This window comes from Salvelinus fontinalis, chromosome 20, assembly GCF_029448725.1.
Source record: "Salvelinus fontinalis isolate EN_2023a chromosome 20, ASM2944872v1, whole genome shotgun sequence".
Lineage (NCBI taxonomy): Eukaryota > Metazoa > Chordata > Actinopteri > Salmoniformes > Salmonidae > Salvelinus > Salvelinus fontinalis.
In genome coordinates this window covers 11,185,483-11,212,405 of record NC_074684.1, presented here as the reverse complement: position 1 = coordinate 11,212,405, position 26,923 = coordinate 11,185,483, and the positions used below count along the sequence as shown (strand labels likewise).

At 42.3% G+C, this 26,923-nt stretch overlaps 3 protein-coding genes across 5 annotated transcripts; 2 read left to right on the top strand and 1 right to left on the bottom strand.

Moving 5' to 3' along the window:
• Positions 1–25: 25 nt before the first annotated feature.
• On the bottom strand, positions 26–4,742 carry cgrrf1 (cell growth regulator with ring finger domain 1). The gene is made up of 6 exons (XM_055872385.1): positions 4,529–4,742; positions 3,353–3,492; positions 2,574–2,754; positions 1,858–2,005; positions 1,438–1,545; positions 26–1,128 (listed from the first exon to the last, which is right to left on the bottom strand). Exons 1-6 carry the CDS (start codon positions 4,630–4,632, stop codon positions 784–786), a joined length of 1,026 nt encoding a protein of 341 aa, XP_055728360.1. The 5' UTR covers positions 4,633–4,742; the 3' UTR covers positions 26–783.
• A 12-nt stretch (positions 4,743–4,754) lies between these two features.
• LOC129817290 (phospholipase DDHD1-like) lies at positions 4,755–16,583 on the top strand. Of its 2 annotated transcripts, none has more exons than XM_055872383.1 (13): positions 4,755–5,928; positions 6,154–6,336; positions 6,753–6,881; positions 7,188–7,335; positions 7,676–7,785; positions 8,174–8,280; positions 8,653–8,912; positions 11,581–11,659; positions 11,771–11,920; positions 12,198–12,262; positions 12,436–12,617; positions 13,176–13,427; positions 14,193–16,583. In XM_055872383.1, exons 1-13 carry the CDS (start codon positions 5,151–5,153, stop codon positions 14,375–14,377), a joined length of 2,628 nt encoding a protein of 875 aa, XP_055728358.1. In that variant the 5' UTR covers positions 4,755–5,150; the 3' UTR covers positions 14,378–16,583. The 2 variants fall into 2 exon arrangements, with proteins under 2 accessions (XP_055728358.1, XP_055728357.1); XM_055872382.1 differs by having other exon boundaries at positions 6,154–6,357.
• Positions 16,584–17,684: 1,101 nt separating this feature from the next.
• stxbp6l (syntaxin binding protein 6 (amisyn), like) lies at positions 17,685–24,549 on the top strand. 2 transcript variants are annotated; one of them, XM_055872381.1, is made up of 7 exons: positions 17,685–17,852; positions 18,442–18,629; positions 19,854–19,984; positions 20,089–20,428; positions 20,753–20,851; positions 21,543–21,712; positions 22,066–24,549. In XM_055872381.1, the coding sequence occupies exons 2-7, from the start codon at positions 18,476–18,478 to the stop codon at positions 22,087–22,089; spliced, it is 918 nt and encodes a 305-aa protein (XP_055728356.1). In that variant the 5' UTR covers positions 17,685–17,852; positions 18,442–18,475; the 3' UTR covers positions 22,090–24,549. The 2 variants fall into 2 exon arrangements, with proteins under 2 accessions (XP_055728356.1, XP_055728355.1); XM_055872380.1 differs by having other exon boundaries at positions 17,686–17,852; positions 21,540–21,712.
• The last annotated feature ends 2,374 nt before the right edge of the window (positions 24,550–26,923 follow it).

Genomic DNA, 26,923 nt, shown 5'->3' with positions numbered 1-26,923 from the left:
TGATTTTTGTGAATTTCATAAAGATGCAATTCATAACTTTGTCCACGATTTAAGGGTCTAAAAAAAAACACCTCATTGTATGGTATATTGACAAATACAATACACTCTACACATTGCACATCAAAACTATTAGGTTTTCCATATCTACATTTACAAATAGTACAAGGAGTAGTTCGCACCTCAAACTCAACGTGATAAAATGTGGTTTATATGCTCACATATCGTATGCTATCCATTTGTTTTTTGTATGCCTTTTTAATATTTGATAATTAACCAATGATATTAGGCCACTCTTGGCCATGATTACAGACACCTGTGTGTCTTTTGACACTATATAAACGAGTCATCCCGCAGTGTTTGTGATTATACCCTGATGAAGACAGCTTGGCTGTCAAAACGTTGGATATTACATTTTTACATCTGAGCTCCTAGAGTGTGCGGCTCCTTTATTTTCAAGTTTTCCACTCCGCTAGCCAGCACCTCGCCTAAATAGGTGTGCGTTTCTTTTTATTCTAGATCATATGCTCACATAGCCATAAATCAGTTGGAAATGTCCAATAAAACACACCTCAATGTGAAACCATATCATCCATTCTATAAACACTTTGATTCTGTTGAAATTGTACTAATGTATCTGTGTTGGAACAGCACCCATCGTGACAATCAGCATGCACTTTTTGGACACCATTCCTTCCTATCAGTAGCCTGTAGAGCTATTCCAATGAGTAACATTGCTACGTTGATATTATAAATACTGGTAATATTGACCTGCTACATTACAGTTCATTCTTCCTCTACCTCCTCCATATGGGGCTGCTGGAACAGGGCAAAGGACTCTAATACGAAAGCTCTGCATATGGGGCAGTGTTGGAAGCGATGGACACAGCCGTCACACACACAGGCGTGCCTGCAGGGTAGCAGAACACGGTTAACAGGTGCATTCTGACACACCACACAGTCTTTGCCTTTTCCCTCTGACCAATCCTCCTCTTCATCTTCCATTCCTGGCATCTTCTCCTTTTCATCCTTTCCGGGTTCTCTTTTCTGTGTTTCTGGTGGTGCCTCTGTGCTACGGTCGGAGTCAGTCTCCTCCGACAACCCCTTGCTCTCGGCTGACATAAATAGTGGCTGGAGGACACAACATAATATTACATTTGTAAGGATGTCAACTGCCAGCATCAGACTTGCTCTTAACAGTGAATACTCTGTTCTAATAACTACAATAGCACAGCACGTAGGAAGCAATGTATTGGCAATTTGGCCTGCATTCTAAACGGTACGCTAGTATGGATATCGTAACACAACCAAAGATCTGAAAAAAGTAATGATAGGCTACTGTAATCTCACTGAGCCCTTGTCCATTACCTTGAACAAGACATTCCTGCTACGTCAATGGGACTGGAGAAACAAATGAATGAACAAAAAATAAAGCTGTACCTTCAACTCATACATGTTCCCTTGTGCCGTGAGAAGATATTGAAACAGGATCCGTGCCGACAGGCTGTATTTGTCATCTGGAACGTGAACCACTGTGACGCTGGCGACCTGAGCGAGAGGAACAATGAGGGATAATGAGTGTCACATCCCAGGACTGTGCCCATGCCAAGATGGTAACGTTAAACCTAATGAGCACACCTTATATCGGTGTGTGGATTGCATCATTACCCCTAGGATAATACACATTGAAGTGATTGGACTTCATGGGCTGGTTTCCCGGACACAGATTGGTCCTGGACTAAAAAGCCCTTTCAGTGGGAATTTGCTGTTGAGCATGTTCTAGGACTAGGCTTAATTTGTGTCCACGAAACTTGCCCCATGTGACAATGTTCCAAATATTACCAAGACTATCATACTAACAATGTTGTACGTGTCCCTTGCTTCAGATTCGGCCAGTGAGAGGACAGCCACTACGGGGTAGCGTTCCCGTGGCAAAAGCCCGAAATCCGTGATCCCCATATCGGCTGGCATCTTGGTATAATGCTCCTCTCTGTCCTCTCCATTGATACTGAGGCTTTGGTTAAGGGGTAAAATACATGCAGGATGAAACTGAACTGAAAGACATGCAATTGTAGCCTTGCATGCACTCCATCCGTCTATCCTCAACCTTAGTATCACAACTAAATATCATGATGATGAAATATGACATATCATACATCAATGAAACATGCATTAATGTGCAATATTTCATAAAAGACAAACATGAGCAAATAATATCTTCTAGAACCTGAATATCGGAAATCAAATGTTATTTGTCACAAGCCTTTCCCAACGATGCAGAGTAAAACAATTAATTTTAAAAACGTAACACAAGAAGAATAAAATACATAAGAATGAAGCTATATACAGGGAGTACCAGTGCCAGATCAATGTGCAGGAAGGAGTATGAGCAATTTGAGTTAGACACTGTATGTACATAGAGGCAGGGTAAAGTGACTAGACAATAGGATAGATAATAATAAGAGTAAAAATGAAGAACACATCATAGGACCATCACATATACAAAACATGTACTTATACTAACAACAATGATACAGATTATACGATTATCAGATTATGGCCTGTGAGAAGGATACTGGAAGCTTTGGCAGTGGTGGTACTGGAAGTGCAGAGCTTCCTGGAACAGATGTGGCGTGGCGAGCTTACTGGGGCCGTGTTGGTGGTTCTGTAGCGCCCCCTGTAGGGCATGGACACCACAACCCCAGTAACAACTCAGCACACAAGGCTCCAGGCAGCATGGAAGCAGGGACACACCCTCTGGAAAGAGGAAAACAATGAATGATTCAAAGTGGCAGTCGGTGTTGAGGAAATTGGCATGGAGGCAGTACTAGTTGTATATTTCCCTGGTTAACCACTCAATAAGAAAATGTGGTATATTTAAGCAATAAGGCCCGAGGAGGTGTGGTATATGGCCAATATACCACAGCTAAGGGCTGTTCTAAAGCGCGACACAACGTGGAGTGCCTGGACACAGCCCTTAGCCATGGTATATTGGCCATATATCACAAACCCTTGAGGTGCCTTATTGCTATTATAAACTGGTTACCAACTTAATTAGAGCATGAAAAACAAATGTTTTGTCATACTCATGGTATACAGTCTGATATACCATGGATGTCAGCCAATCAGCATTCAGGGCTTGAACCACACAGTTTATACAATCTAGATTCACGCATCATTCATGGTGGCACACCTATAACATAGTATGGGCAAAGGTCTAATAGAACACACTATGCTATACAGGTCATTTTTCCAAAATCACCATTGAAATAGCTTTTAGGCCCTGGAGGCTTAATCTGGGTCCCGGAAACTGGCTCCATGTGTGGTTTGTTGATGTCTTTGCATGCTCTCTCACCAGTCACAGAGGCCACCGCAGAGGACCCCATCTCTAGGGCAAAGGGGTTGGTCACCTGAACCATCCTCTTCTCTGGGGCAAGCACGACTGACTCAGTCTCATCAGAGCTGCGGAGAATCACTGGGACATCGAAACCAAACCTATGGGAGATATGGTGGAACATAGGACAGAAAATCTGAATATTTCATTATGTTGTGTGTATAAGAAATCAGACAAGATGAGTGAAGTAGCCTACAGTATAACAACTTGATATTGCGTGCACACCAAATTGATAAAAGTTTATAAAACAATTTCTGATTTTAAATAAAGCTCTCTATTAGCCTCTAATAGTATGATGTAAAGAAATGTGTGTAGAACATTGTAAATTGCTATTTAAAAAAAAAATACATGTTATAATAAAACTAGTAGACAACTGTGCATAACAGTGCATGTTTCAGTAAATACAATACCAGATACTGTATTTTTTTTGAGGCAATGACACTTTGATTAACTTTCCCGAATGCCAGGTTTATCCAAGGTCCATGCTATCCAGGGTCCTTGGGACGTCCCAACTCTGACTTTACCCCATTGCAGTTGACTATTTAAAATGGTTAAGGTTAGGTAAGGGTTAGCGTTAGGTCATGGTTATAGTTAGGGTAAGAACCGTTCCAAGGTTCTCGGATAGCACTAACGATACAAAGTTTAATTTCACCTGTTGTGTGTATGTACTGACATGCATGTGTAACTGATAGATACACACACACCCACATGTGAATATTTTTAAATGTATGTACATTGCAAAGTATTTTGTCTGTAATGTATTTTTCGTTATGGGTCGCACCCTATAAGACTAGCTGTCGCCATTGCCGTCGGCTAATGGGGATCCTAATAAATAAAAAAGAAAACATTTTCGCCCGTGCCTAACATTGCAACATTTTATCACTCTGTATGCTGTCACGTGATGTGTCAACGTAGCATTGCCGTGATGTCACATGACCATCGCCGTTTGCAATCTTTATTACCGCAAAAAACACAGGAGAAGTTGAGATTTACTGAACAAAATATAAACAGGACCGATTGCTTAATGTCGGCACAGATAGCTAGCAACTTTATTTGTAGGCTAAAATAATCATTCCATTCAATAATAACAGCCTAATGTTGTTGTTGTCATAACAAGGCAATTTGACAGGAACCTACCAGCCGAGGACCATGGCGGCGGTAACAACGAAACATAACGATATGACAGTAATGTAAAATAATGGAGAATATTCATACAACGTAATTAGAAACACCGCTGCCATTTTTTATCTTGGCTGAAGATAAATAAACTAATGTATGATTAAACCCGTGGAGAAAACAATATTCGTATACTTCAAAGCAGTTACTTCCGTCTTTCAACTACGGTGGCCAGTGCACCATCTGCCCCTCATGCGCAATCTTTTCGCGCATTTGGGAGGAGGAGCACGTAGCCTACCATTGTAATAATGTTATAAGCAAATCGCAGATAGGCATGCGAATAGAATAAGTGAACAGGGAAACCTACTGGCAGTGACAAAATGGGTCTCTGAGTAGTAGGATATCTATCAGTAATTTCAAAAAGTCTCAAATTTGGTAGCCTATATCTGGGTACTGAGTGGATGAACCGGCTCAAAGATGGTGGCATTTGCAGTAATCAAGGAGAAGGTTTGGAAACCGTTAGTCCTGGACCTTTGATGACTGTCAATCAAAGGTCAACAAGAGGCGCAGAAATAAATAAGTTTGAGAACGTAGGACATATTGTTTTTTAGGGAACAAACTGTTGATTTTTTTTTGTCAAGTCATGAGCAATTTTAAGGACATTAAGTCGACTACCCGTCGACTGAGCTCGGATAATAATTCCGTGAGCAGCAATGACTGGGATATGGCCAATGATGTGTTTGTGTCCTGCTACGAGGAACCGATGGGAGAGACTATACACGGGGCGATGGACTCGGTCCAGTCCGGCTTGGAAATGCACTTGCCTCCGTTGCTGCTAGGCGATCACCGTTTATCTCAAGACGGCATGATATTGGGCCTAGTGGAGGAAACTTACTCGGGCTATCACTCTCTCCCCGACTCAGGGACAGGCTATTTGGACATCACAAACGACCTGAAGTACACCGAAAGTGATGGGATTGTGACTACAAAGAAGCGGAACCGCTCCAACAGTTCCAGGCACCGCGGGGAGGTCGTCACCGAGCTGGGACCCGAGGAAGTGCGATGGTTCTACAAAGAGGACAAGAGAACCTGGAAGCCATTTGTTGGACACGACTCTTTGAAAATTGAAGTCATTTATCGCAAATTATGTGAACTAAACCCCTGCAAGGTGAAATGTCCCACCGAACCAGAGAACCCCAGTGGGTCAGCCACGGGGTCCGAGGCCCAACCGGAGGATGTGGCAAAGGGGGGAGCTGTTCAAGCGGATCCGGTAACAGGGGAAGGTGGAGGGGAGGGAGGATACGTGACGGATGACATAGACCTGGATTCCATAAGTGTCAACGTTGAGGCTGTTTGCGTCAGAGGGGGTCTCTATGAAGTGGATGTCAAAGAGAAAGAATGTTACCCCGTCTACTGGAACCGTGAGTAGCTTATTCTTATCACTATAGATGTTTCTCTCTCTCGTGCGGTTTGTCTTGTTAATCCTGGCTTTATCACACTGATACCATTCCTATTCAATAAGCATGTCACAACAGTCCCACATCTGTCCGAGCATAGAGCAAAGTTAGCCTACTGCTCATTCAGTACCTGCTCATTCAATACAGTTGGACCGACATGACCATACATCGCAACCCCTTTGTCCACAGAGCAGGACCGTATTCCTGTGATGAGGGGCCAGTGGTTCATCGACGGCACGTGGCTTCCTCTGGAGGAGGACGAGAGTGACCTCATCGAGCTGGAGCACCTGGCCCGTTTTCGTGGCCACCAGATGAGGGAGATCTACGAGACTGCCACTGAAGTGGTGACCACCACAGTGGACAGCAAGGACGGTAAAGTGGATGGACTCAATGGCAAGTGGGACGGGGGCGTGCCATGTGGGGCGTCTGGCGTGACAGTGTTGATGAAGGGTGTATGTGTCACAGTCTATGTGAATGATATAGATGAACAACACACTGGTTCTGGGCCCAAAAACAAACACTTTGAATAAGGAAAGAAAATAACATGGCTAGAACATCGCACATGGCTACCGCAGAAAACAAAAACAAGCGATTCTTATTGGACAATTTCATATCCGTTCTGGACAATTTTCTTCTGTTTAGTACCTACGGAACACGACCCTTGATTGAGTGCATGCAAGTGGTGTATGGAAGTGGGATTTCTACAAAAGTCACTGGAGACTTAATTCACATTAACGGAATGAAGTTATTAGGTCTATGTTAATTAATTTTCCTCTTGATTCTTACAGCAATCCACAGTTTGAAACTAAGCCGAAGCCATGTGGACTGGCAAAGTGTGGACGAGGTGTATCTCTACAGTGATGCCACCACCTCCAAGATCGCACGCACTGTCACCCAGAGACTGGGCTTCTCCAAAGGTTTGTATCCCCACTGAGGTGAAAAAAGAATCCCCTGTGTTTCACTGCCTACAACATGGTGTATGACACCTAACTTAAAACCTGCAGGTACGATTGTGCACCTATGGTTATAATGCATTATAAGCCTTGTCATAAGTATGCATGACACCCTTATAATGTATTTTTTTTCATCTCATAATGATCCTGACTAAAAACATACATTTTGACAGAAAGAACTAGCTCAAATACTGTGTTTCTGTACTGTATAAAACTACATTTACAGTGTCCTGTATAATAACTGGTATAATTCCCCTGTGTCCTCCTCAGCTGGCAGTAGTGGAACGCGTCTCCATCGGGGCTATGTGGAGGAGGCAGCGCCCGAAGACACACCACCCGAAACAACACACATTGTCTTTGTGGTGCATGGGATTGGCCAGAAGATGGATGAGGGCCGCATCATCAGGAACACAAGCATGTGAGTTACAGGAACAATGAACTCTGTTATAATACTGTATTAAACCCTGTCAGAACCTGCCATAGAGTTTTATACGATCTCATATGTTTATAATCTAGTATTATTGTAGGGAAAGTGAGCAGAGTGGGAGAATGGATACCAACGATTGGACCTGGAAGATTCAATCTAAAGCTGTCACGGCACTATTGTTTATGATCACTTATTCACAGCTATGTTGTGCAATAATAATGCGCTCATAAAGCTTCATGAAGAGGCTATTCCAAGAAAATATGACCAAACATTCTTGGTAGTGTAACGTTTGTTTATGCGCATCTGCTTCTGTGCTTTTACTCGTCTACAGGATGAGGGACGCTGCTAGGAAGATGGAGGAGAAGCATTTCTCCGATCGTTCCACAGAGCATGTGGAGTTCCTTCCTGTGGAGTGGAGGTCCAAACTGTGCCTGGATGGAGGTATGTCTGGCCAGTTTGGCCACACCTACTTTGTGACCTATTGAAGACCTGAGTGGTCGAGAAACGTTGTCGCCAATAAACCTCATGGTAGCATAGATGGCAGGGTGGAGAGTCCGGTTTTTATCGTTTGCTCCGGCACCTGCTCATAGACAATGGATATGTATGTGTATGTATGTCTTTTTCTTGTCTTGTCTCTCTTGCAATGAGACAAACCTGTATACATAAAGGTGAAATAAAATATCCCTTTAAGTAGTAACATCAGCTAATAGTGTGAATAGATAGGTCATTTTGCTTGTAGTCCCACTGTTTGACATACCGGAGGGACTGAAATGTATTTGTAGGTGACTTGGTGTGTGTGTGTGTGTGTGTGGTTGTGTGATGGTTGCAGACACCGTGGACTCCATCACTCCAGACAAAGTTCGAGGACTCAGAGACATGCTCAACAGCAGTGCTATGGACATCATGTACTACACCAGCCCTCTGTACAGAGACGAGGTGAGACTCTCTTAATTAGTGGCACCACCCATTCATTAACATTCCAAATAAATGACCATAAATCCTATGAGCCCCTCCTGCCCATGTTTGGTGCCACCAGCCACCGCTGGTCTGTATGTCTGTTGGTTGTAGAGTAGACAACTATAGGGGCCCACTGGTCACTGTGAGTCAAATAAACATACAGTAGACATATGATAGTGTCCACTTTCGCATGCCATGTGTCTAGACACACACACACACACACTTGTCTGCATGTCCCATGCATATTTTACCACATACACGCACACACTCAGTCTCAAACTCTAATATCTACCAATTTGCAGTTGCAGTCTAATACACAAATGTAATTCTTCATGCTTCGTGTGTCTGTAGATCACTAGGGGTCTAACTCAGGAGCTGAATCGGCTATACACACTCTTCTGCATGCGGAACCCCGAGTTTGAGGAGAGTGGCAAGGTGTCCATCGTGTCCCACTCCTTGGGTTGTGTCATAACCTTCGACATCATGACAGGCTGGGACCCCGTACGCTTCCGTCATGAAGAACTATCGCCGGACACAAAAGACATGCAAGAGTGCTGGTCAAGCTATCAGGAACGTCACCTACAAGAGGAGCTGAGACTCACACGACTCAGGTAGGTAGACACTCAATAGCCAGGGTCAGGCTCTAATTTCCCCTCCCCAAAAAATATTATTTTGTTTCATCATTGTTGTTTGGAACCCACTGCCCGCAAGTCGTCATAAAGTTTGCCACCCCACAACCCGTCCGTTGGTTGTGCCTGTTGAGCTGCTGTTTACGGAGCTCGTATGCTCCCGGTATCCAAACATGCATGGCTTGAGCTAGCTACCTAGTTTATATATCAACAGTACTGCCAACAGTATCACCCCCACCCCAGGCTTGACTCGTTGCACACGGGATGCCGGGCGTGCTTTGGCAGGACCCGCAGGGTGCCCTGTGTGTCCTGATAGGACCCAGGCCATACCCCCTCCTCTTTATAGAGCCCCACAGACGTGTCATAATACCCATAAAACCTAACCGTCAAACACGAATGGTTCCTATCGTTTTTCCACCATTCATTTTTCCCATAGGGGATTTTAGATACACTTAAAATAAGGGCTGTGTTTAGTTTAGGGTTACCCTGGCGTGACGTTTTGATAACCTTGTAAATCTCTCGGACAAGGTGACTTTTATCAATATATTTGTCTCTATTTACTCTCAGATTCGAAAATGCTAATTAGCATCAAAGTAGACATTATGCAAGACTACAAATCCCTGCAAGCACGTCATCTTTAGCTGGCACCTTTGCTAACGTGTAAATGTAAAGGAATTTTGACAATTTATTCATTACTACATTTAGCTAACATTAGATAGTTAATCTAGAGATTCTTACCTTTGCCTCGATTCAGCAGTCTTGTCCAGATCATCATGGCATTTTTCGCTCTTTTTGATAGCCACATTAGCTGCTAATTAGCATTTTATTTGTTGGGTGTAAATACAAGCAAAAATATTGATAAACGCCACGTTGTCCGAGACAGATTTACACGCTTATTAAAACGTCACGCCATAGTAAGCCTACACGAAACACAGACCCTTATTTTGTGTTTCCAAAATCCCCTATGGGAAAAATGTATGGTGGGAAAACGATTGGACCCATTTCTCTGTTGACCGCTGGGTTTTATGGGTATTATGACTCATACTGTTGTGCTCTATGGTGTTGTTAACACGTTTGTTGTCTTTGTAAAAAAAAATGAACAGCAGCATAAAATTGTATTAACACTTGATTTAGCCTAAATCATCATCAATATTTGGTCTGGTTGGCTGATACCCGCAGCAGATAGAGGCAGAAAGACATATAGAGGTAAATCACAATCAGTAAAAGAAATTGAGCTAGCTAACTTGTAGATTTACATCAATCATCAACATCAATGATCACCCGATTTTTCCGATGGCATTCATGTCTTTAAGAGGGAATGTAACTAGCTTGCTTCCAATTTGTGATGATGAGAGAGTGTGTTGTTGCAGAAATAAAAAGGCCTTTGCCGAGATACACGATATATAAAAAAAAGAATGTGGACACCCATTCAAATTAGTGGATTAGGCTATTTCAGCCACACCCGTTGCTGACAGGTGTATCAAATCGAGCACACAGCCATGCAATCTCTATAGACATACTTTGGCAGTAGAATGGCCTTACTGAAGAGCTCAGTGACTTTCAACGTGGCACCTACACAGAATGCCACCTTTCCAACAAGTCAGTTTGTCAAATTTCTGCCCTGCTAGAGCTGCATCTGTCAACTGTAAGTGCTGTTATTGTGAAGTCTAGGAGCAGCAACGGCTCAGCCGCGAAGTGGTACGCCACACAAGCTCACAGAACGGGACCACCGAGTGTTGAAGTGCGTAGCGCGTTAAAAAAACATCTGTTCTTGGTTGCAACACTCACTACTGAGTTCCAAACTGCCTCTGGAAGCAACGTCAGAACCAAGAACTGTTCGTCGGGAGCTTCATGAAATAGATTTCCATGGCCGAGCAGTCGCACACAAGCCTAAGATCACCATGCGCAATGCCAAAGTTTGGTGGAGGAGGAATAATAATCTGGGGTTGTTTTTCATATTTTGGGCTTGGCCCTTTAGTTCCAGTGAAGGGAAATCTTAACGCTACAGCATACAATGACATTCTAGACAATTCTGTGCTTCCAACTTTGTGGCAACAGTTTGGGGAAGGCCTTTTCCTCTTTCAGCATGACAATGCCACCGTGCACAAAGTGAGGTCCATACAGAAATGGTTTGTTGAGATCGGTGTGGGAGAACTTTGGGATGAATTGGAACACTGACTGCGAGACATGCCCGACCTCACTAATGCGCTTGCGGCTGAATGGAAGCAAGTCCCCACAGCAATGTTCCAACATCTAGTGTAAAGCCTTCCCAGAAGAGTGGAGGCTGTTATAGCAGCAAAGGGAGACCAACTCCATATTAATGCCCATGACTTTGGAATAAGATGTTCGACGAGCAGGTGTCCACATACTTTTAGTCATGTAGTGTATGAATTATGAAAGTACCTCCCTGAAACGTCTGTTCACGGCCCTGGCCAGTGTCAAATTCATTAGGCACCAAACAGGGGAAAAACTGACTCAAACAGGGACGGATTACTTAAACTTTCCAACTCATTTTCTGTAGGATTTTTTTTTGCTATGGTGTTTCCTATTGAATACGACCCAGATCCCACCGTCATTTGTCCCCAGTGTTGAATGTTTATGTTTCATTTACAGTTGTGTGATAATATTGGTGTTGCATTCATGTCTAAAGGTTACGGGATTTGGAAAATCAGTTTGCTGGTTTGCAATCCCCATCATCTGAAGGTTCTTCTTCAGCCTTGAAATTTAAGGTGACAAATTCCATATTTCATTCCTTCTAATTGTTATGACAGCTAGATTGAGCCATGGATTTAACCGCGGTTCCCCTCTTGATTTTCTCTGTGCCTTTTGTTTTGTTATAGGTGGAGAACTTCTTTTGCATGGGTTCTCCCCTGGCCGTGTTCTTGGCGTTGCGAGGGATCCGACCGGGGAACAACGTGACCCAGGATCACATCTTACCCAAATCCATCTGCCAACGTCTCTTCAACGTCTTTCATCCTACCGACCCTGTGGTGAGCCAACCAGCTGAACCAGACAGTAGAGTCATTCAGTCATGCAGTCAGTCACTGATGGTATACTGTCGCAGATCCGTAAAGGATTGGAAGGGAAAGGGGCTCAGGATGGGCTGTGGTAAGGGTAGAAACATACCTGCTGTTTCCGTTTGTGCTTCCAGAGTCAAATCAAGTGGCTGGCTAGATAGTGTACGTAAGATTTGGTTTTGGGTTCCGGTTCCGAGATTGCTGATGGCATGATGGAAGTGCTTAATGATGCCTATGGCTGTATTTTCAGGCGTACCGATTGGAGCCCCTAATCTTAAAGAACTACAGTAACATTTCACCTGTCCAAATACACTGGTGAGTAGTGGATTTAGTATATTATTTTGAATAGAATAGATCACAGTCAGTACACACACACACACATATATTGGGACAGCACAGAATCGGCAGCAGAGCAGCACCCTTGGAGCAGTTTTGTACGAATCAGTGTTTGTGAATGACATGTATTGTATTGTGACCGGGATCTACAGGTATAACACAAGTAGTCCGACTCCGTACGACCAGATCCGTCCCACGCTTCTCAACCCTGCACTGAAGGAAAGTGCATCCGTCTCGGACACGGAGAGCCTCCCTAGCCCCTGTACCTCCCCCCCTCAGGCCCGAAGACACTACGGAGAGTCCATTACGAACCTGGGGAAAGCCAGCATTATGGGTGAGAGAGAGAATGAGAGACGGGGGGGAGGGAGGGAGGAAGGGAGAGACATAGGGACTTTCAGTGATGGATTCTTCATTTTTATCTCCTTGCTTTTTAGACTTTGCTCTTTGTTTATCTTGTTGGTGTTTTTTACTTTGGTATTTCCTGAAATTGGCTTATTCTGTTATTTTATAGTAGAGAGAGTGGGCTTTTAGGCTTTAGTCAAGGACAGACCCACGCATGAAGATATATATATGTGTGTGTGTAATAATTTTTTTATTCTATGGAAATACCTAATTTTAGCTCGCTGAAACAGAAGTAGTTTGCCTAGCTTAATTCATGATTAGATATCATTTTTTACCGAACTCTTTACAGTATAGGACCAAGTCTAATGCAATTATTATGTAAATCAATGGGTGTGAAGGGTACAGTATAAAGGGTACCTTGTTTTCCTGCCTATATCTGTGAGAAGTTAGTAGGCTTATGTGTTGTCCTGTGCTGTGCCATGTGATCGTGAGTGTGTGCATGTGTGCTTGTCTGTCTTTGAGTTTCGCTGTGTGCTCTCCATCTCGGCAGGCGCGGCAAGTCTCGGCAAAGGCATCGGCGGGATCTTCTTCTCCCGCTTCTCGCGCTCAAGTGGTCACGTGGGCGGCGTGGAGGAGGAGCCTTCCGACTCGGAGAGCGGGGTCTTGGAGGTGGATAGTGCCGTGTCAGGGGAGGAGGGCGTGGCTGCGGAGTTAGTGGAGAAGTTAGCGGTAGTCGAGGAGACGAGAGAAATAGAGCACTCCATGTCTCGTTCCAGCTCGGCTATCCTGGACAACACCACATGTACGTATCCCTATACCAGATCTATTCAACCGAAGCATCTACCTTAGTGTTCCCCACAGACCTGGATCAATTATGCATTGCAAATATTTTATACTAAATTGTTGAGGTGTGCTTGATTTAGCTTGTCAGGCACAATCAATCAGTCAGTCAAATGTGTCTGTAAAGCCCGTTTTACATCAGCAGTTGTCACAAGGTGCTTTTACAGTAACCCGGCCCTAGACCCAACCAAAGGCAGAAGCAAGAGCACAGTGGCCAGGAAAAACTAATTGGAAAGAAGAAATCTATAAACTCTGCCCTGTAGTACAGTTCCAAAAGGTATTCTTTGGCTGTCCCCATAGGGAAACTCTTTTTGGTTCCAGGTAGAACTATTTTGGGTTCCATGTACAACCCTCTGTGGAAAGGGTTCTACCTGGAACCTAAATAGGTTATTCAAAGGGTTATCCTATGGGGGGGACAGCCAAAGAACCAAACCGGTGTCATAACCAAAAGTGCAAACTCAAGCTAGGCAGGCTAAATCAAGCACATCGTAATTATTTTTAAGTATATGAAAAATGTATTGGACCCTACTCCCTCATATTGTTTTCGAAAGCCAGCAGTGAACTGTACTACGCACTATGCCCTTTTGACAGAGGTTTCCCTATTGCGTTTTGTAACTGCTTTGTCTCAGTATCTATGGCTAGTATTTAAAGTGCGTGTTTTGTGTGTGTGTGTGTGTGTGTGTGTGTGTGTTTGTTGTGAAACTCTTTGTCTTTCTGTGTGTTACAGTGGAGTTGGAGAGGCGTATTGACTTTGAACTGCGAGAGGGCATGGTGGAGAGCCGCTATTGGTCGGCGGTGACCTCTCACACTGCCTATTGGTGTTCACACGACGTGGCACTATTTCTTCTCACTTTCATGTATAGACAGGAGTATCCCACTCAGCTCTCTGAGGATAACCCAGAGTTATCGTAACCCACAGCCAACACACACACAAACACACCCACTTGATCTTGCAACCAGACCGAGGAGACATATCTGTGTGTCAGAGACCACTCCACAACCTGTGGTCAGCTGGTGGTGATCTCGTCAGAGACCGTTCCCTTTACCCTATGGTTCTAATAGTGACTGTTCCTCTAATGTTCCCAATGCTGTCAATTCATCCACCCTGTGGGTTTATTGAATACCGCCTCCCCTCCAAAGCACCCACCAACCCCAATTAAGACTGTTCCTCTTTCCTGTGAATGTAAATGATGACTGTCCTTTGGACTGTGTTGGTGTCGGACACAGCTTGGACTCGGTCTGTGTGACTCCTGAAACTGTAGCCATGGCTCAAGCCTAACCTCTCTCAACTCTGAGCATCAACACTCATTCAGATGTTTAGCCTGTTGAGAGAGTTACATTCAAATCCATCCTTTCATGGTCTGAATGCCTCAGAGAAGCACACTGAAACCCATTCAATTGCATCGTTTGATTTCAACCCGTCAGGTCGATCAAAGTGGATTGTTATGGAAGGGTTGAAGTAGCCAGACGGAACACTGCACTCACCATTGTTTTATCCGTTCAGTCCGGTTTAACCTGGCTAGGGTTAAAGCCAAATTAATGATGATGACATTGGATGGAGCATACTTAGACAAAATGAAATGCAGCTCTATATACTAACTGTACTGCTATGACGATGCGTGGAGTCGCCAAATTATGTTTACACTAACTGACTAACTGCAAGACTAGGCTGAAAGATACTAATGTTGGATACACAACTTTAGCAAAGTTGCCAAATACAGTTTTTGTTTAGCTCTCTCTTATAACAGTGGCAGTTTCGGTCGGTTTTGCTGGTCCATAGGAAGGCCACTGAATTGCTTTGTTCTATTGTGAATTGTCCTGATCGAAAAGAGCACTCCATTTGTAATACTAACACTGACATGTTGCACATATACGGTAGCTTTACATTTTTCTCCACTTTCTAGTCAGGCAACAAACAGAGATACGACATATCAGTAAAACAAGAGGAACACGTGTGTGACACATGAAGGACTCAAAACGTTTCATGTGCATCCACAGAACTAAACAGAGTTGCAGTGGAGAAGTCTGCAGAGTACACTCCTTATTACTCTAACACTTTATTTAAATCAATAACTATTCGGGCCAAAATGAAAACGAAGCATGATATGCAGTATGTACATAGACAGGGATGAATATGCTCTGCTTAAGATTGTCTTGCTAGTAGTGAGGGAGTGTAGCATGCAGGCTCATTGAAAGCCACCTGGAGGGTTCCTCCATGATTTTTTCAAGTAAAAAATAAATAAATGTATTACACTAACACTGAATGACATCACTCAAATTGGATCTCTGCCATAATCAATGATCAATCAAGCTTGCCATCAGGAAGTTTTTTTTTTATGTTTGGTGTCATGTATTTTGTACACAGTATGTGTTAAGAGTATGACTTTTTACTTTCTTGTGAATGTTTGCTTTTTAAGTTCTCCTCAGATGTGTTTGAGTGCATCCCTTGTTAAGTCATACTGTCAGATTCCTAGGTATGCTACTGTGTCATCCCATTGCATCTGCGCTTACAAATGCCTGATTCACACTATATGGCCGAGCCGAACTGTACTGTGCTGGCACAGATATTTTCTTTTCACTTTGTCCTTTCTAGCCGTCATTCCAGCAACTATGGTGTATACGTAACCAGGCCAGTCCAATACAGCTTGATTAAGTTTGGCTCAGTAGTGTGAAAAGAGTATTTAGAGAATTTTGTTCGTGCTCCTCCTTGGTTTTGCATATTCTGGTTTACATGTCACACTGTCACTGTTACACTCAAACATAGCAAGCTGATACCTCCTTCTTCCTTATGATACAACTTACCCATTCATGTGCCATAATGTTTAACTGACATAGATGTCTTTTCTTAATTGTGCATAGAGTTGTCATTCGAGGCAAAATGTACTGTACCCTAAGGGCATTGAATTGTGATTGATTGTGTTGTGGGTAGTCTATTATTCAGCTATACTCCCATTTGCCTTGCACTAGAGGACACTATTTTTCTGTCATGTTTCCACTTACTGCCCAATCCACTGTCATGCTCATTGCTCACTCTTTTTAACCTGTGTTTTGTTCAAATTAATGATGTAATGTTTAACCTTGGTAAACCTTTTGTTATACATTAAAATGTATCTCTACAGCTGTCTGTGGTCTCAGTTTATTCAAATGTACTCATGAACAAAGACAAGACAGCCCATCGGTCATTCCACCAATTAGGTGCCTTTTGAGTAGTGTAACGCCACCTAATTTTAACATTCTGTCAAAAAGAGCACATGTTCAAACCTAACACAAAACAGATGGCTTTCCCATCTGAAGAGGTTCAATAAAAAATTACTTCAGTAAGTGGCAAATAAAATAACAAGGTTGACCGTAACAGTGTTGACGACTTCATCTTAAATCAGCCATAAATCTCCTGTGACGAGGAATGGAAGCTTGTGTGCAACAGGGAGGGGCAAGCTTGACAATTTTTATATTTATTGTGAAAACATTTCTAGCTTGTCTATGGGTAACAGGGTTGACGTGTTATGTTCGCCCCTTTTAAGTTTTCTACCACAAAACACCAGAAAATGGGAAAAAAGAATAGAACCAGCTCACTATGATTTGACTATTAGATGTTCAATGTGTCTTCAGATCTTTTTTTTAAAGGAGTAGTTTCACCATATTAAAACGAGTTCAGGTCACATGACAGGGTTGACCTTAAAATGAGGGACAGTTAATTTTTTATTTTATTTTTACCTTAAAATGAATCACTAATCACATGAAATACATAATGATCTTCAGAAATTACTTTGTCAAAACAACAAAATAACTAGAGCTTTGTAATGGATGCTGAAAACTTCGGAGACATTTTGGAGGATGCACAGAGTCTATTCACGTTAGTCTTTATTCATATAAAAAAATTGGATTTATTGAATTTTCCATGTGGTCACTCCATGTAATATAACAGGCTTTTAAAATCAAATATTTGTGCACAATTTCTACTTAAAATATTAAAGGGATGCAAAAGGCTCTCATTTCGTGGACCAATCCCAATATTTACGCGTTGAAAGTAGTTTCATGTCCAGGGAAGTTTTTACAGTACTGAAAGAGTACATACATTTTTTTAATCAATATGTTCCAGATATTTGCAACCTGCAAATAATAAAGATAATTATGTTAAAACAAAATAATATTTGTATTTATTAAAATGTATTGTAATGAGATTCAACTCAACAGTACAATTTCCCACGTGACTTCTAACTTGCTCAAATGGGATGGCGTCTCAGACAGATTCGCCTTCTCCGCAAGGCATGCTGTTGTTGTGTGACAAAACAACACCGTTATAAGGCGTTGGAATAGTTTGGTGAGCATTACTGCAGCTTCTCTGTTTCTGCGTCTCGAAGGAGTGAGGGGTAAAACAACAAAACAGGTATTGTAAACGATTATTTCTGCTCTCTTGTAAGTTGTTCTGAAGGCCACCATGGAGAATTTTATTTGCAAATCATTTTGCGACGATTCATTTAATTGACTCCGGTTAAGTAAGTTAGATCCACAACTGATTTAAATGATCTGCCACTTTTAGAGGTGTAACGTTCACCACTTTACTAGTTAGAAATAACCCTCTAAGGTTCCTTGATGTTTAATGATGGTCTATATATGACACACAGGAAATCAAGATTACATTAATGAATATGTATATATTAATGTTTCTTTCACTTCTCACTTACTCCCCTGCTACTCTCCCTATGGACATTCCACCCCCCACCCCCAACGGACACTTACCCTGCCACCACCCACCAATGGACCTTTATCATTGCTACACTTGTGTGTGTATATATATATATATATCTCACTTATTTTTTTAAAATGATTTTTATTCACTTCTCTTTTTTTGACCTGCACTGTTGGAGCTCGGGGGCATAAGAATTTCAATGTACCCTACAATTACATCTGTGACCCTGTGCATGTGACTAATAAACTAATCTAATCATCAGTCTCACTGTCTACTATCTTCATAGATCACTCATCAAATATCCTACACCCAGTTCCACCATGAATATCCAGTCAGCTATCAACAGGGAGGTATTTGCTCCCCGGGATGAGAGGATGCTAGTGGCTGTGGAGGTGAAGAGGAGAAAGAGGAAAAGGATCCCCTTTCTGCCCACTGGAGGCAAGGGAGAATACATGACATACATCTGTTTGTCAGGTAACACCTATTTCTTTTATTTTTATGCATCCAACCTCATGACTACATCTGCAATCAACATTTTTTGTTGTTGTAAAAAAGTGTCTCAGAGTAGGTGGTGATCTAGGATCAGTTTTGCCTTTTTGCACTATGCAGAAATTGTCATATAAATCAGTTTATTTGACAACAAACAAGTGTAGAGAATCGCTACCATCTAAACTGCTGTGAAATATATTTTCCATAGCCAAAAATATATTATTTTCTGCTGTTTTTAAACTGGTGTACAAAGCCAATTAGTAAAAGTTTCAAATGAAACTTAAGAACTTGAAGCATAGAACAGATCTACAGCTTCTTAGACTGGCTTTCAATAAGAATGACAGATCTATAACTCACCTTTCTATGTGATTTTGGTCAGGTAGCCCAAAAAGTTACATATTGCAGCTTTAAATCATAATGAATAAGAGGGGAGAGACCTGATCCAGACGAGCATTCCTACATTGAGACTCGACGTGAATACGGGCCCAGGTATACTGAGATGACAGGTTGATAGATCAGTGTGACTTTTACAGTTCACTGTCCTGTTGCTACTCTGTAGTCCTGCTATGTACAACTCGCTTGTTCAGTAGGTTATTGAAAATCTGTGTTTTAACTGTCTCAGTGGCATTGTCTGAACAGAAGGATGCAGAGGTATTCATCGTGTTGCAATAACGACATTGTGCTGCTGGTAATCTAAGATCTTTGTATCTGACACTGTCAGAGGACATGGATCCTAAAATTGAGCAGGAAGGATCCTTCACATATATTTAGCTGTGTTCAGTGTCACCCGTCTTCATAGTCGCTATTGTTACTGTGATGAAGTCACCCAGAGCCACGGTCATTCACTGGCCCTACCCAAACACCGCTGATGGGTGGGTGATGGCTGGCTGGGTGTCTCAGCTGGCACTGCCAATCTCCCCCCGTTACAAAACCCTCTTATCGTGTGAACAAGAGAAACCACTGAAGAAGAATAGGCATTGGCGGTCTGTTTGTTGATCTGTGATGGTGACTGATCGCTAATGCCTTCTGTGTTGGGTTAATTTGTTCACTGGATAGCCAGTCTTATCAAGTGTCTTTTAATCTTCTATCTTCATTCTAGTAGGGAGTACATTTACATTTTCTTCCTCTATTGTGGATGTTGTGAAGTGTGCTTGCTTACCTTTCAGTATTGGCATATTTGTAAACCCTTGACCCCTCCCAATCCCCCAGTGACCAATAAGAGGCCAGCTCAGCTCCTCATCACCAAAGTCAAGCGGTTTGGAGGCTCCGCCCCCTTCACCAGAAGGTCACAGTGGGCCGTGGAGCAGCTTCGCCAGGTCAACGGCATCAACCCCAACAAGGTGACATCACCACCAGTATACATGCCTATTGGCTGGGATGTTTAGACCACTATTCCCCCTACTGTCCTGTGACCTATATTGTATCCCTCCTGTGTCTCCCACAGGACTGCCCAGAGTTTGACCTGGTGTTCGACAACGCCTTTGACCAATGGGTGGCCAGCTCAGCGCCAGAGAAGTGCATCTTCATCCAGATAATGTACCACGCCTGTCAGACCTATTGGGAAGGCAAGGAGGGGGTCCCTGGTAGCCCAGCTGGAGACCAGCAGAAGGGCCAAAGAGGTCAAGGGGGCCAGGGTAGCCCAGGGGCCCAAGGGGGCCAGGGTAGCCCAGGGGCCCAAGTGGGCCAGATAGGAGGACCAGGGGCCCAGGCTAGACGGAAGAGCACCGTGGGTCCCAGGCCCCGTCATACTGAGTTTGTCAACTGTCAGTCCAAACTCACGGGAGGTAAGGGAGTGCGGAAGGATTAGCAGAGTCTATCAACAGTCGGTCCCAATTCCCTCCCTTCTCCTTAGTCCTAACCCTTCCATGTTTTCAAATCAGAGTGATAGGGGAAGGGTTAGGGAGTGAATTTGGGTCATATGTGAGTGTGAATTGTTCTGGGACCACTGGGTCAACCCTAGGAGTGGCTTGTCTTCTCGTCTCATTTAATATGGCAGGGACTCCAATTTCATGTTTGATTCTGTAGTTTCTATTTGCCTATTTTGATCATGGTTATAATACGGCTATTATCAGATTCCACTATTTGAGTCTTTGTTGTCCTTTTAACAGATGCCTGCAAAATGAATCTGGTCCTGTACCGTTGCAAGGTGTTTTTCAACCGCATGAAGAAGGTGATGGTTTCAAACCAAAGCCGTTCTCAGGCTGGAGGTAAGTGAGCCAAAAAAAGGCCAAATTACCCCTAATACTCACTGAGTAGCAACACAATCTTTGCAGAGATGACAAAAGGCGTGTGGTGATGACCTTAGTAGGCCTGTGGCTGTATCTGTTCTATTCTCATGGATTCCTAATCCTCTCTCAAGAGATGGATGGGTTTGGTCTATTGTCTTCTGTTACACCTCTCCACTGCAGTAGAGAATGGCTCTTCTATGAGGTTGTGCCTAGATGAGTGGTGACTTTGTGTCCAAACCTCCTGCTAAAAAACAAAGGCTGGCCTTGAGTCTCCGTGGCAGGGAGACTGAGAAGGAACGCGGCTCCCCATTGAACCCGCTGACAGGGGGGTTGTCATGTGTAGCACTGGGAGAGGTGCCAGGCGGTAGCAGGGCCTAGAGACACAGAGCAACAGCAAATGTTGCGGAGTCTTTGTCCTAAGCTGACCAGTCCAGGCTTGTATCCACAAAGCGTCTCAGTTTAGGAGTGCCTTTTGGATCATAATGAATATTATTATATGGACAGTTCCTAGATCAGCACTCCTTCTCTTTGACACTTTCACCCATGAACATACTGAACTCGTGCCTAGGCTGTTTTATAATTGTTAATTATCAATGAACAGGATTTGTTTGCATTCTTCTTAGTATCCCATCTCTGATGCACTACTCTCTGTCCCTGTGTTGTGCAGCAGGTCCTAGAGCAGGTCCCAGTGGGCAGCGCCCTCCAGGGGGCAGTATGGGTAGTGTAGTCCAGAGGGCCAGCCAGGCCCTGCATGAGCGTGGGGAGAGACTGGGCCGGGCCGAGGACAAGACGGTAGACCTAATGCACAAAGCCCAGCAGTTTGCAGACACTGCTCACAAGGTGTGATATAGCATTGTTGAATGTAAATAGTTTACACGCACACACTAACACACACAGATTCAGCATGTGGGTAAAAGTTTGACTTCACCCCCTGAGTTTGGTCCACTTTGGTCCCACTTTTATTATGAAGTGTGCATCATTCCACACTACGGCTATCCTGCTGTGTACGTTGACTTTGTTCAGAACGTTTACCTACTGAGAAAGCCAGCAGAGCTACAGTCGTCAACCTCATCAACAAATATCAGGCCCTAGAATGCCCTCCCAAGAGGCCCATCGAAGTGAGAAAAAAAAAAGTTTTTATTTCATAGGAAATTATCTAGAATGTGTAAATTATGATTTTCTTTCTCCTCTAGCTGGCTCTGAAGTATTCAAACTAGAGGCATATCTTCCTGTGGAACTGCTCCTGGAGTCGTTGGCCCTAATTTTCTTGTTAATTCTATGTAATAACATTTATACTAATCTTTGACTGAGTTGAAACTAATGGACTAATGTTGGACTGAGTTGATACCCAGTGGTCACGCTGCAATTCCTCTGAAGAATCCTGTCTAGTACTGGGTTATTGCGCTTGCTATTAGGACTTAGACTGTGGACAAGCAACTGTCACTTGTGTCAGAAGGACTTCAAAATGTTTACAGATGGGCAGTGGGGAGGACGGCCCAGTTATGGACACCCCAGGATTAAAGAATGACCTTTCACCTCTAGAACTGGACCTGTGGATTACATGATGGTGTCCTTTCATGGGATAGATAGTTGTTATACTGGATGGCAATGTAGTGTCACAATGCTCCCACTGTTTGAGTGTACACGTCGTCCCTGCTTCAGTAGCCTCTTCTCTGATAACAAGAATTTTAGATTTTTTGTGCGGTTTTAGATCTTTTAAATATGGATTCATGAATTCACACAGTGAACAGCTGACAAGTGAAGTTGAGAACCCACGTGTCTCCACCATGAATGTATTATTTCAGTGGTGTTTTTTGTTGTTGTTGCTCATTGCATAAATTATTGATCATTTATGACTGAATAGGCACACACAAAGAGCAGCTTGTGAATATTGGCACGAACCGATGCAACTCGGATTGCAAATGAATTCCTGGTGTTATTATTTTCCCACTTATTTTTTTTCTCTTTCTCTGCATTGTTGTGAAGGGCCGTAAGTAAGCATTTCACTGTTAGTCTACACCTGTTGTTTACGAAGTATGTGACAAACCCATTTTGCAGATTTTTTTTTTTTTTTTTTTTTTTTTAACAAATTGCACATTCATTGAATGTTTGAATGGCATTGAATGCTTAAGTGTGGCTGTTTTAAGGTTATTGCCTTCATGGTTGTCAGAGCAGGTGCAGGGGAACAAGGAACACCTGGTGAAATCATTTTTTTTCTTTGCGTGATTGTGTAATAGTCTTGATTTCTTTGCTCTTTCTAAAGTGGAATATGCACTCATTTGCTTTCACTGTTTTTCAATGCTCAAGTCCTCCAGTGCTCTTTCCCTGCTTATATCAAAACCATTGATTAGTCACTATTCCAAATTGAAGTTAATATGTTCCTATTTGATCCTTGCTCTCGTTTCTTGTCTTTGTCTAATCGTGTTTTCATTTAATTGATCCCCTGAATTTTCACTGTCTTGTCACGTATGTCATCTGTTTTTGTCTCTTGTGCCATATCTACATGTATGCATGTCCTTCAAATGCTGGTTCCATGTCAAAAAAGAGTTGTGTGTAGCAGTTGGAATGGTGGGTTCATGTATGTAGACCAGGGTTCTTCTAGGTGAGGTCATAAGGAAGGTATTTAATGTTGACTGAATGTTGGCGTGTGATGGTAATCACGTCCACCCAGCCGGCTCTATGCGGTAGCAAATTGATCCTGGGGACGACGTTGGTGTGATGAAGTTTCTGATTAACACTGTATAGATGATACCGGGGAGTTGGTTAGTGATGAGGAGACTGGTGGAGATGAGATGGATCAGTTGGTTAGTGATGAGGGTTGGTTAAGATGAAGGTGTAGTTGTTGAAGGTCTAGCTAAATGCTGTTTTGATGCCCAGTGCTAATATTTTTATTCTACACAGTGCAGACAGTTTTGGGATGGCGTTTTCCTTTAAACTCTTATCTTTTGGTAATTTTTTCATTAGTCCATTGACATAGTTTGAATGTTTTTGCTTGTCAGCAATCATGTTTTCAAGATATCAAACTTTCAAAATACAGGAATCATCCCTGAATGATGCTTTTTGTGTCATATATATATATATATATATATGATGCAGCAACAGGATACAGGACTGATGTATTTTGATAGTTGCATATCTTGAACTTGATTGCTGACAAGCAAAACATTTTGAGACTCAACAATGGACCAATGAAACAAATACTGAAAGACAGTTTTGGGGTGGAGTGTTCCTTTAATTGATATGCTGGGGCAGTATGTCCCTCCTTTTTGCTGAACGTCTCATAGAAAGTGAGAGGGTAGTCTTACCTCTGTCTTCAGAGTACTCTTATTAGAATGAAGCTTATTCTGTGGCAGGAGTGGAATCCAAAGAGGGCTCTTGTCCTGACTGCATGTTTTCTGTTGCTATATGACTCCTGTAGCAAAAGATGGGTTAGAATCTAAATGAATTGTCCAAGAATAGTGTTTTACTACTTTTTATTTTATAGCCTGATCGTGGCGTTAAACCCTGTACTGACATCTCTTTATTGTTCCTTGAAATGTAGAGTTTAACATTGCCTTATACTACAGAGCTTCAAGTACTGTTCTTAGTGTAAATGAGATTTCTTGTACTGTCTTGAATGAGAAGAAGACCAATGACCTTAACATTCCTTCTTGACCCAATAAATGAAATGGGACCCATCTGATGTTCTGTTTTCATTGTGATAGTGTCTCGTATGTCCCTGGACAGAGGTATAGGACGTTACTTTTGTTTGCTCGATTTCCCAACAGTAGAGGGTGCTCAAACAGCAGTCAAATCTGATCCACCGTCCATCACAAATGACGTCGTTACTTATAATTTTTGCGTAGACAATACAAAACATTTGAATGTGCTTACAGATAATGTAGGCAATAACTTATGGTCAGGATTGTTAGGAATATTTTAGATCAGTGAAATTTCTCAGTCACCAGTGATTGTTCAGTAGAAAGATTAAGCTTAAAAGAACTGGGATCATTGTTTTGGGATCATAAGCTTTACTGCCCACATGTTCAATCCACAGTCATAACTCTGTCAAACCACTCTCCAAACCAATAAAAACTATTCTCTAATCATCTGGAAAATATTGCTTATGCAATACATCTGTCTGTATCTTGATAAATTGTATATCAAGGCGGCTTGGTGTGCATCTATGGATCTGAGGAAAACCGTCTCTGATCTGTCTGGAGAATACATTACTTAACGTTGATGTAACTGTTACGATGCAACTAAAATATAATGCATGAGGACAAGGTAAAAAAAAAAATGAAGGCCTTTTATAAATGCCAACATTGCTTTTGAGTCACCTACTCTCATGCAGGGCAAAACAGACACAGATGACTGGGATATAAATTGAAAATCATTTAATTCATTGTATGTGGTGTAATAGGACTTGTGTTTGTGGTACTGTATTTACAAAATGTAAATGAACTACTTTTCTTCTGCTTTTGTACCATAGATGTATTTTACGATTTACTCATTTAGTACCATTACCATAGTTGCAATTTGGTCACATATACTGTATTTAATCTATGACTCAGTTCTTATTAAGTACCAGATGTCATTTATAATTGACTCATTTAGTACTAGTAGGTATATTCTGATATACACATCAGTATTACGTTGTGGCTAATATGTTTAACATTCATGGTCACAACAGGAATTGTCAAGTGTGTTGTATCGACAAAATATATATTTCCTGATGCCTAAAGTAGATGTATCAGCAAGAAGGGCCGGTCGTGACTTTGATGCAACGTCACTGCTGCTCCAAGGCCACAATCTCATATTGATCCTACTTGTCTTTTCCTCCTTGGATGTTAACATGGCACTGACCCTCAGTTTAAGTCTGACTTAAGTGTGGCTTAACTCTGACTCAGACTGCTGTGTCATGAGTCACGACTATTGGCCAGGCACACAGAAGTTGCATTCATTTGGGTAAGCTGTGGCAAAATGTTTTTCAATGGAAAACCAAAATAAGCAGCTCTAATCGAATACATTTTGGTAGTCCCTCCCTGTTTCAGTCTGTTTTATGCTTAATAAAGCCGACCTGGGAGAGCATTTAAGTTTTGAATAGCTTTTGGGGATATTGTCATCACTATTTGACTGCTACAGTAATTAATTTATTGCATTAATAATAATTTATTGTTAGTCAGAAAAACAGGATGTCCTTATCCAGTGTACCACAGGGGGGCGCTACTGTGCAAAATCAAATCGAATTGGTCGCATACACATGTATAGCATATGTTATTGCGGGTATAGTGAAATGCTTTGTGTTCCTAGCTCCAACAGTGCAGTAATATCTAACAATACACACATCTAAAAGTAAATGGATTTAATAAATATAAATATTAGGATGAGCAGAGTCCGGAGCTTGTATATATGTACAGTATATAATGTATGTGATGGACATTATGGACAGCATGTGGATAGAAAATATAGTCAAGTGTATTCAGACCCCTCAACGTTTTCCACATTTTGTTACGTTACAGCCTTATTCTAAAATGGATTAAATAAAAATCTGGAATCTGACAAAGCATAAAAAGGTTTTTAGAAATGTTTGCAAATGTATAAAAATTCTAAAACTGAAATACCTTATTTACATAAGTATTCAGACCCTTAGCTATGAGGCTCGAAATTGAGCTCAGGTGCATCCTGTTTCCATTGATTATCTTTGAGGTGTTTCTACAACTTGATTGGAGTCCAACTGTTTAATTCAATTGATTGGACATGATTTGGAAAGGCACACACCTGTCTATATATGGTCCCACAGTTGACAGTGCATGGCAGAGCAAAAACCAAGCCATGAGGTCAAAGGAATTGTCCATAGAGCTCAGAGAGAGAATTGTGTCGAGGCACAGATTTGGAGAAGAGTACCAAATCATTTCTGCAGCAGTGAAGGTCCCCAAGAACACAGTGGTCTCCGTCATTCTTAAATGGAAGAATTGTTGAACCACCAAGACTCAGCCAAACTGAGGAATCGAGGGAGAAGGGCCTTGGTCAGGGAGGTAACCAAGAACCCGATGGTTCCTCTGTGGAGAA

What these genes read in the sequence shown, in the direction of transcription:
- LOC129817290 (XM_055872382.1), top strand. Translation starts at nt 5,151, where the DNA reads ATGAGCAATTTTAAGGACATTAAGTCGACTACCCGTCGACTGAGCTCG. An exon ending in TTACCCCGTCTACTGGAACC is followed by an intron (nt 5,929 to 6,153) that starts GTGAGTAGCTTA and finishes CTTTGTCCACAG; the next exon opens with AGCAGGACCGTATTCCTGTG. An exon ending in TCACCTGTCCAAATACACTG is followed by an intron (nt 12,263 to 12,435) that starts GTGAGTAGTGGA and finishes CGGGATCTACAG; the next exon opens with GTATAACACAAGTAGTCCGA.
- cgrrf1 (XM_055872385.1), bottom strand. Translation starts at nt 4,632, where the DNA reads ATGGCAGCGGTGTTTCTAATTACGTTGTATGAATATTCTCCATTATTT. An exon ending in TGCGGTGGCCTCTGTGACTG is followed by an intron (nt 2,755 to 3,352) that starts GTGAGAGAGCAT and finishes TCCTCTTTCCAG; the next exon opens with AGGGTGTGTCCCTGCTTCCA. An exon ending in CACCACTGCCAAAGCTTCCA is followed by an intron (nt 2,006 to 2,573) that starts GTATCCTTCTCA and finishes CCAAAGCCTCAG; the next exon opens with TATCAATGGAGAGGACAGAG.
- stxbp6l (XM_055872380.1), top strand. Translation starts at nt 18,476, where the DNA reads ATGAATATCCAGTCAGCTATCAACAGGGAGGTATTTGCTCCCCGGGAT. An exon ending in GACATACATCTGTTTGTCAG is followed by an intron (nt 18,630 to 19,853) that starts GTAACACCTATT and finishes CCAATCCCCCAG; the next exon opens with TGACCAATAAGAGGCCAGCT. An exon ending in ACGGCATCAACCCCAACAAG is followed by an intron (nt 19,985 to 20,088) that starts GTGACATCACCA and finishes TGTCTCCCACAG; the next exon opens with GACTGCCCAGAGTTTGACCT.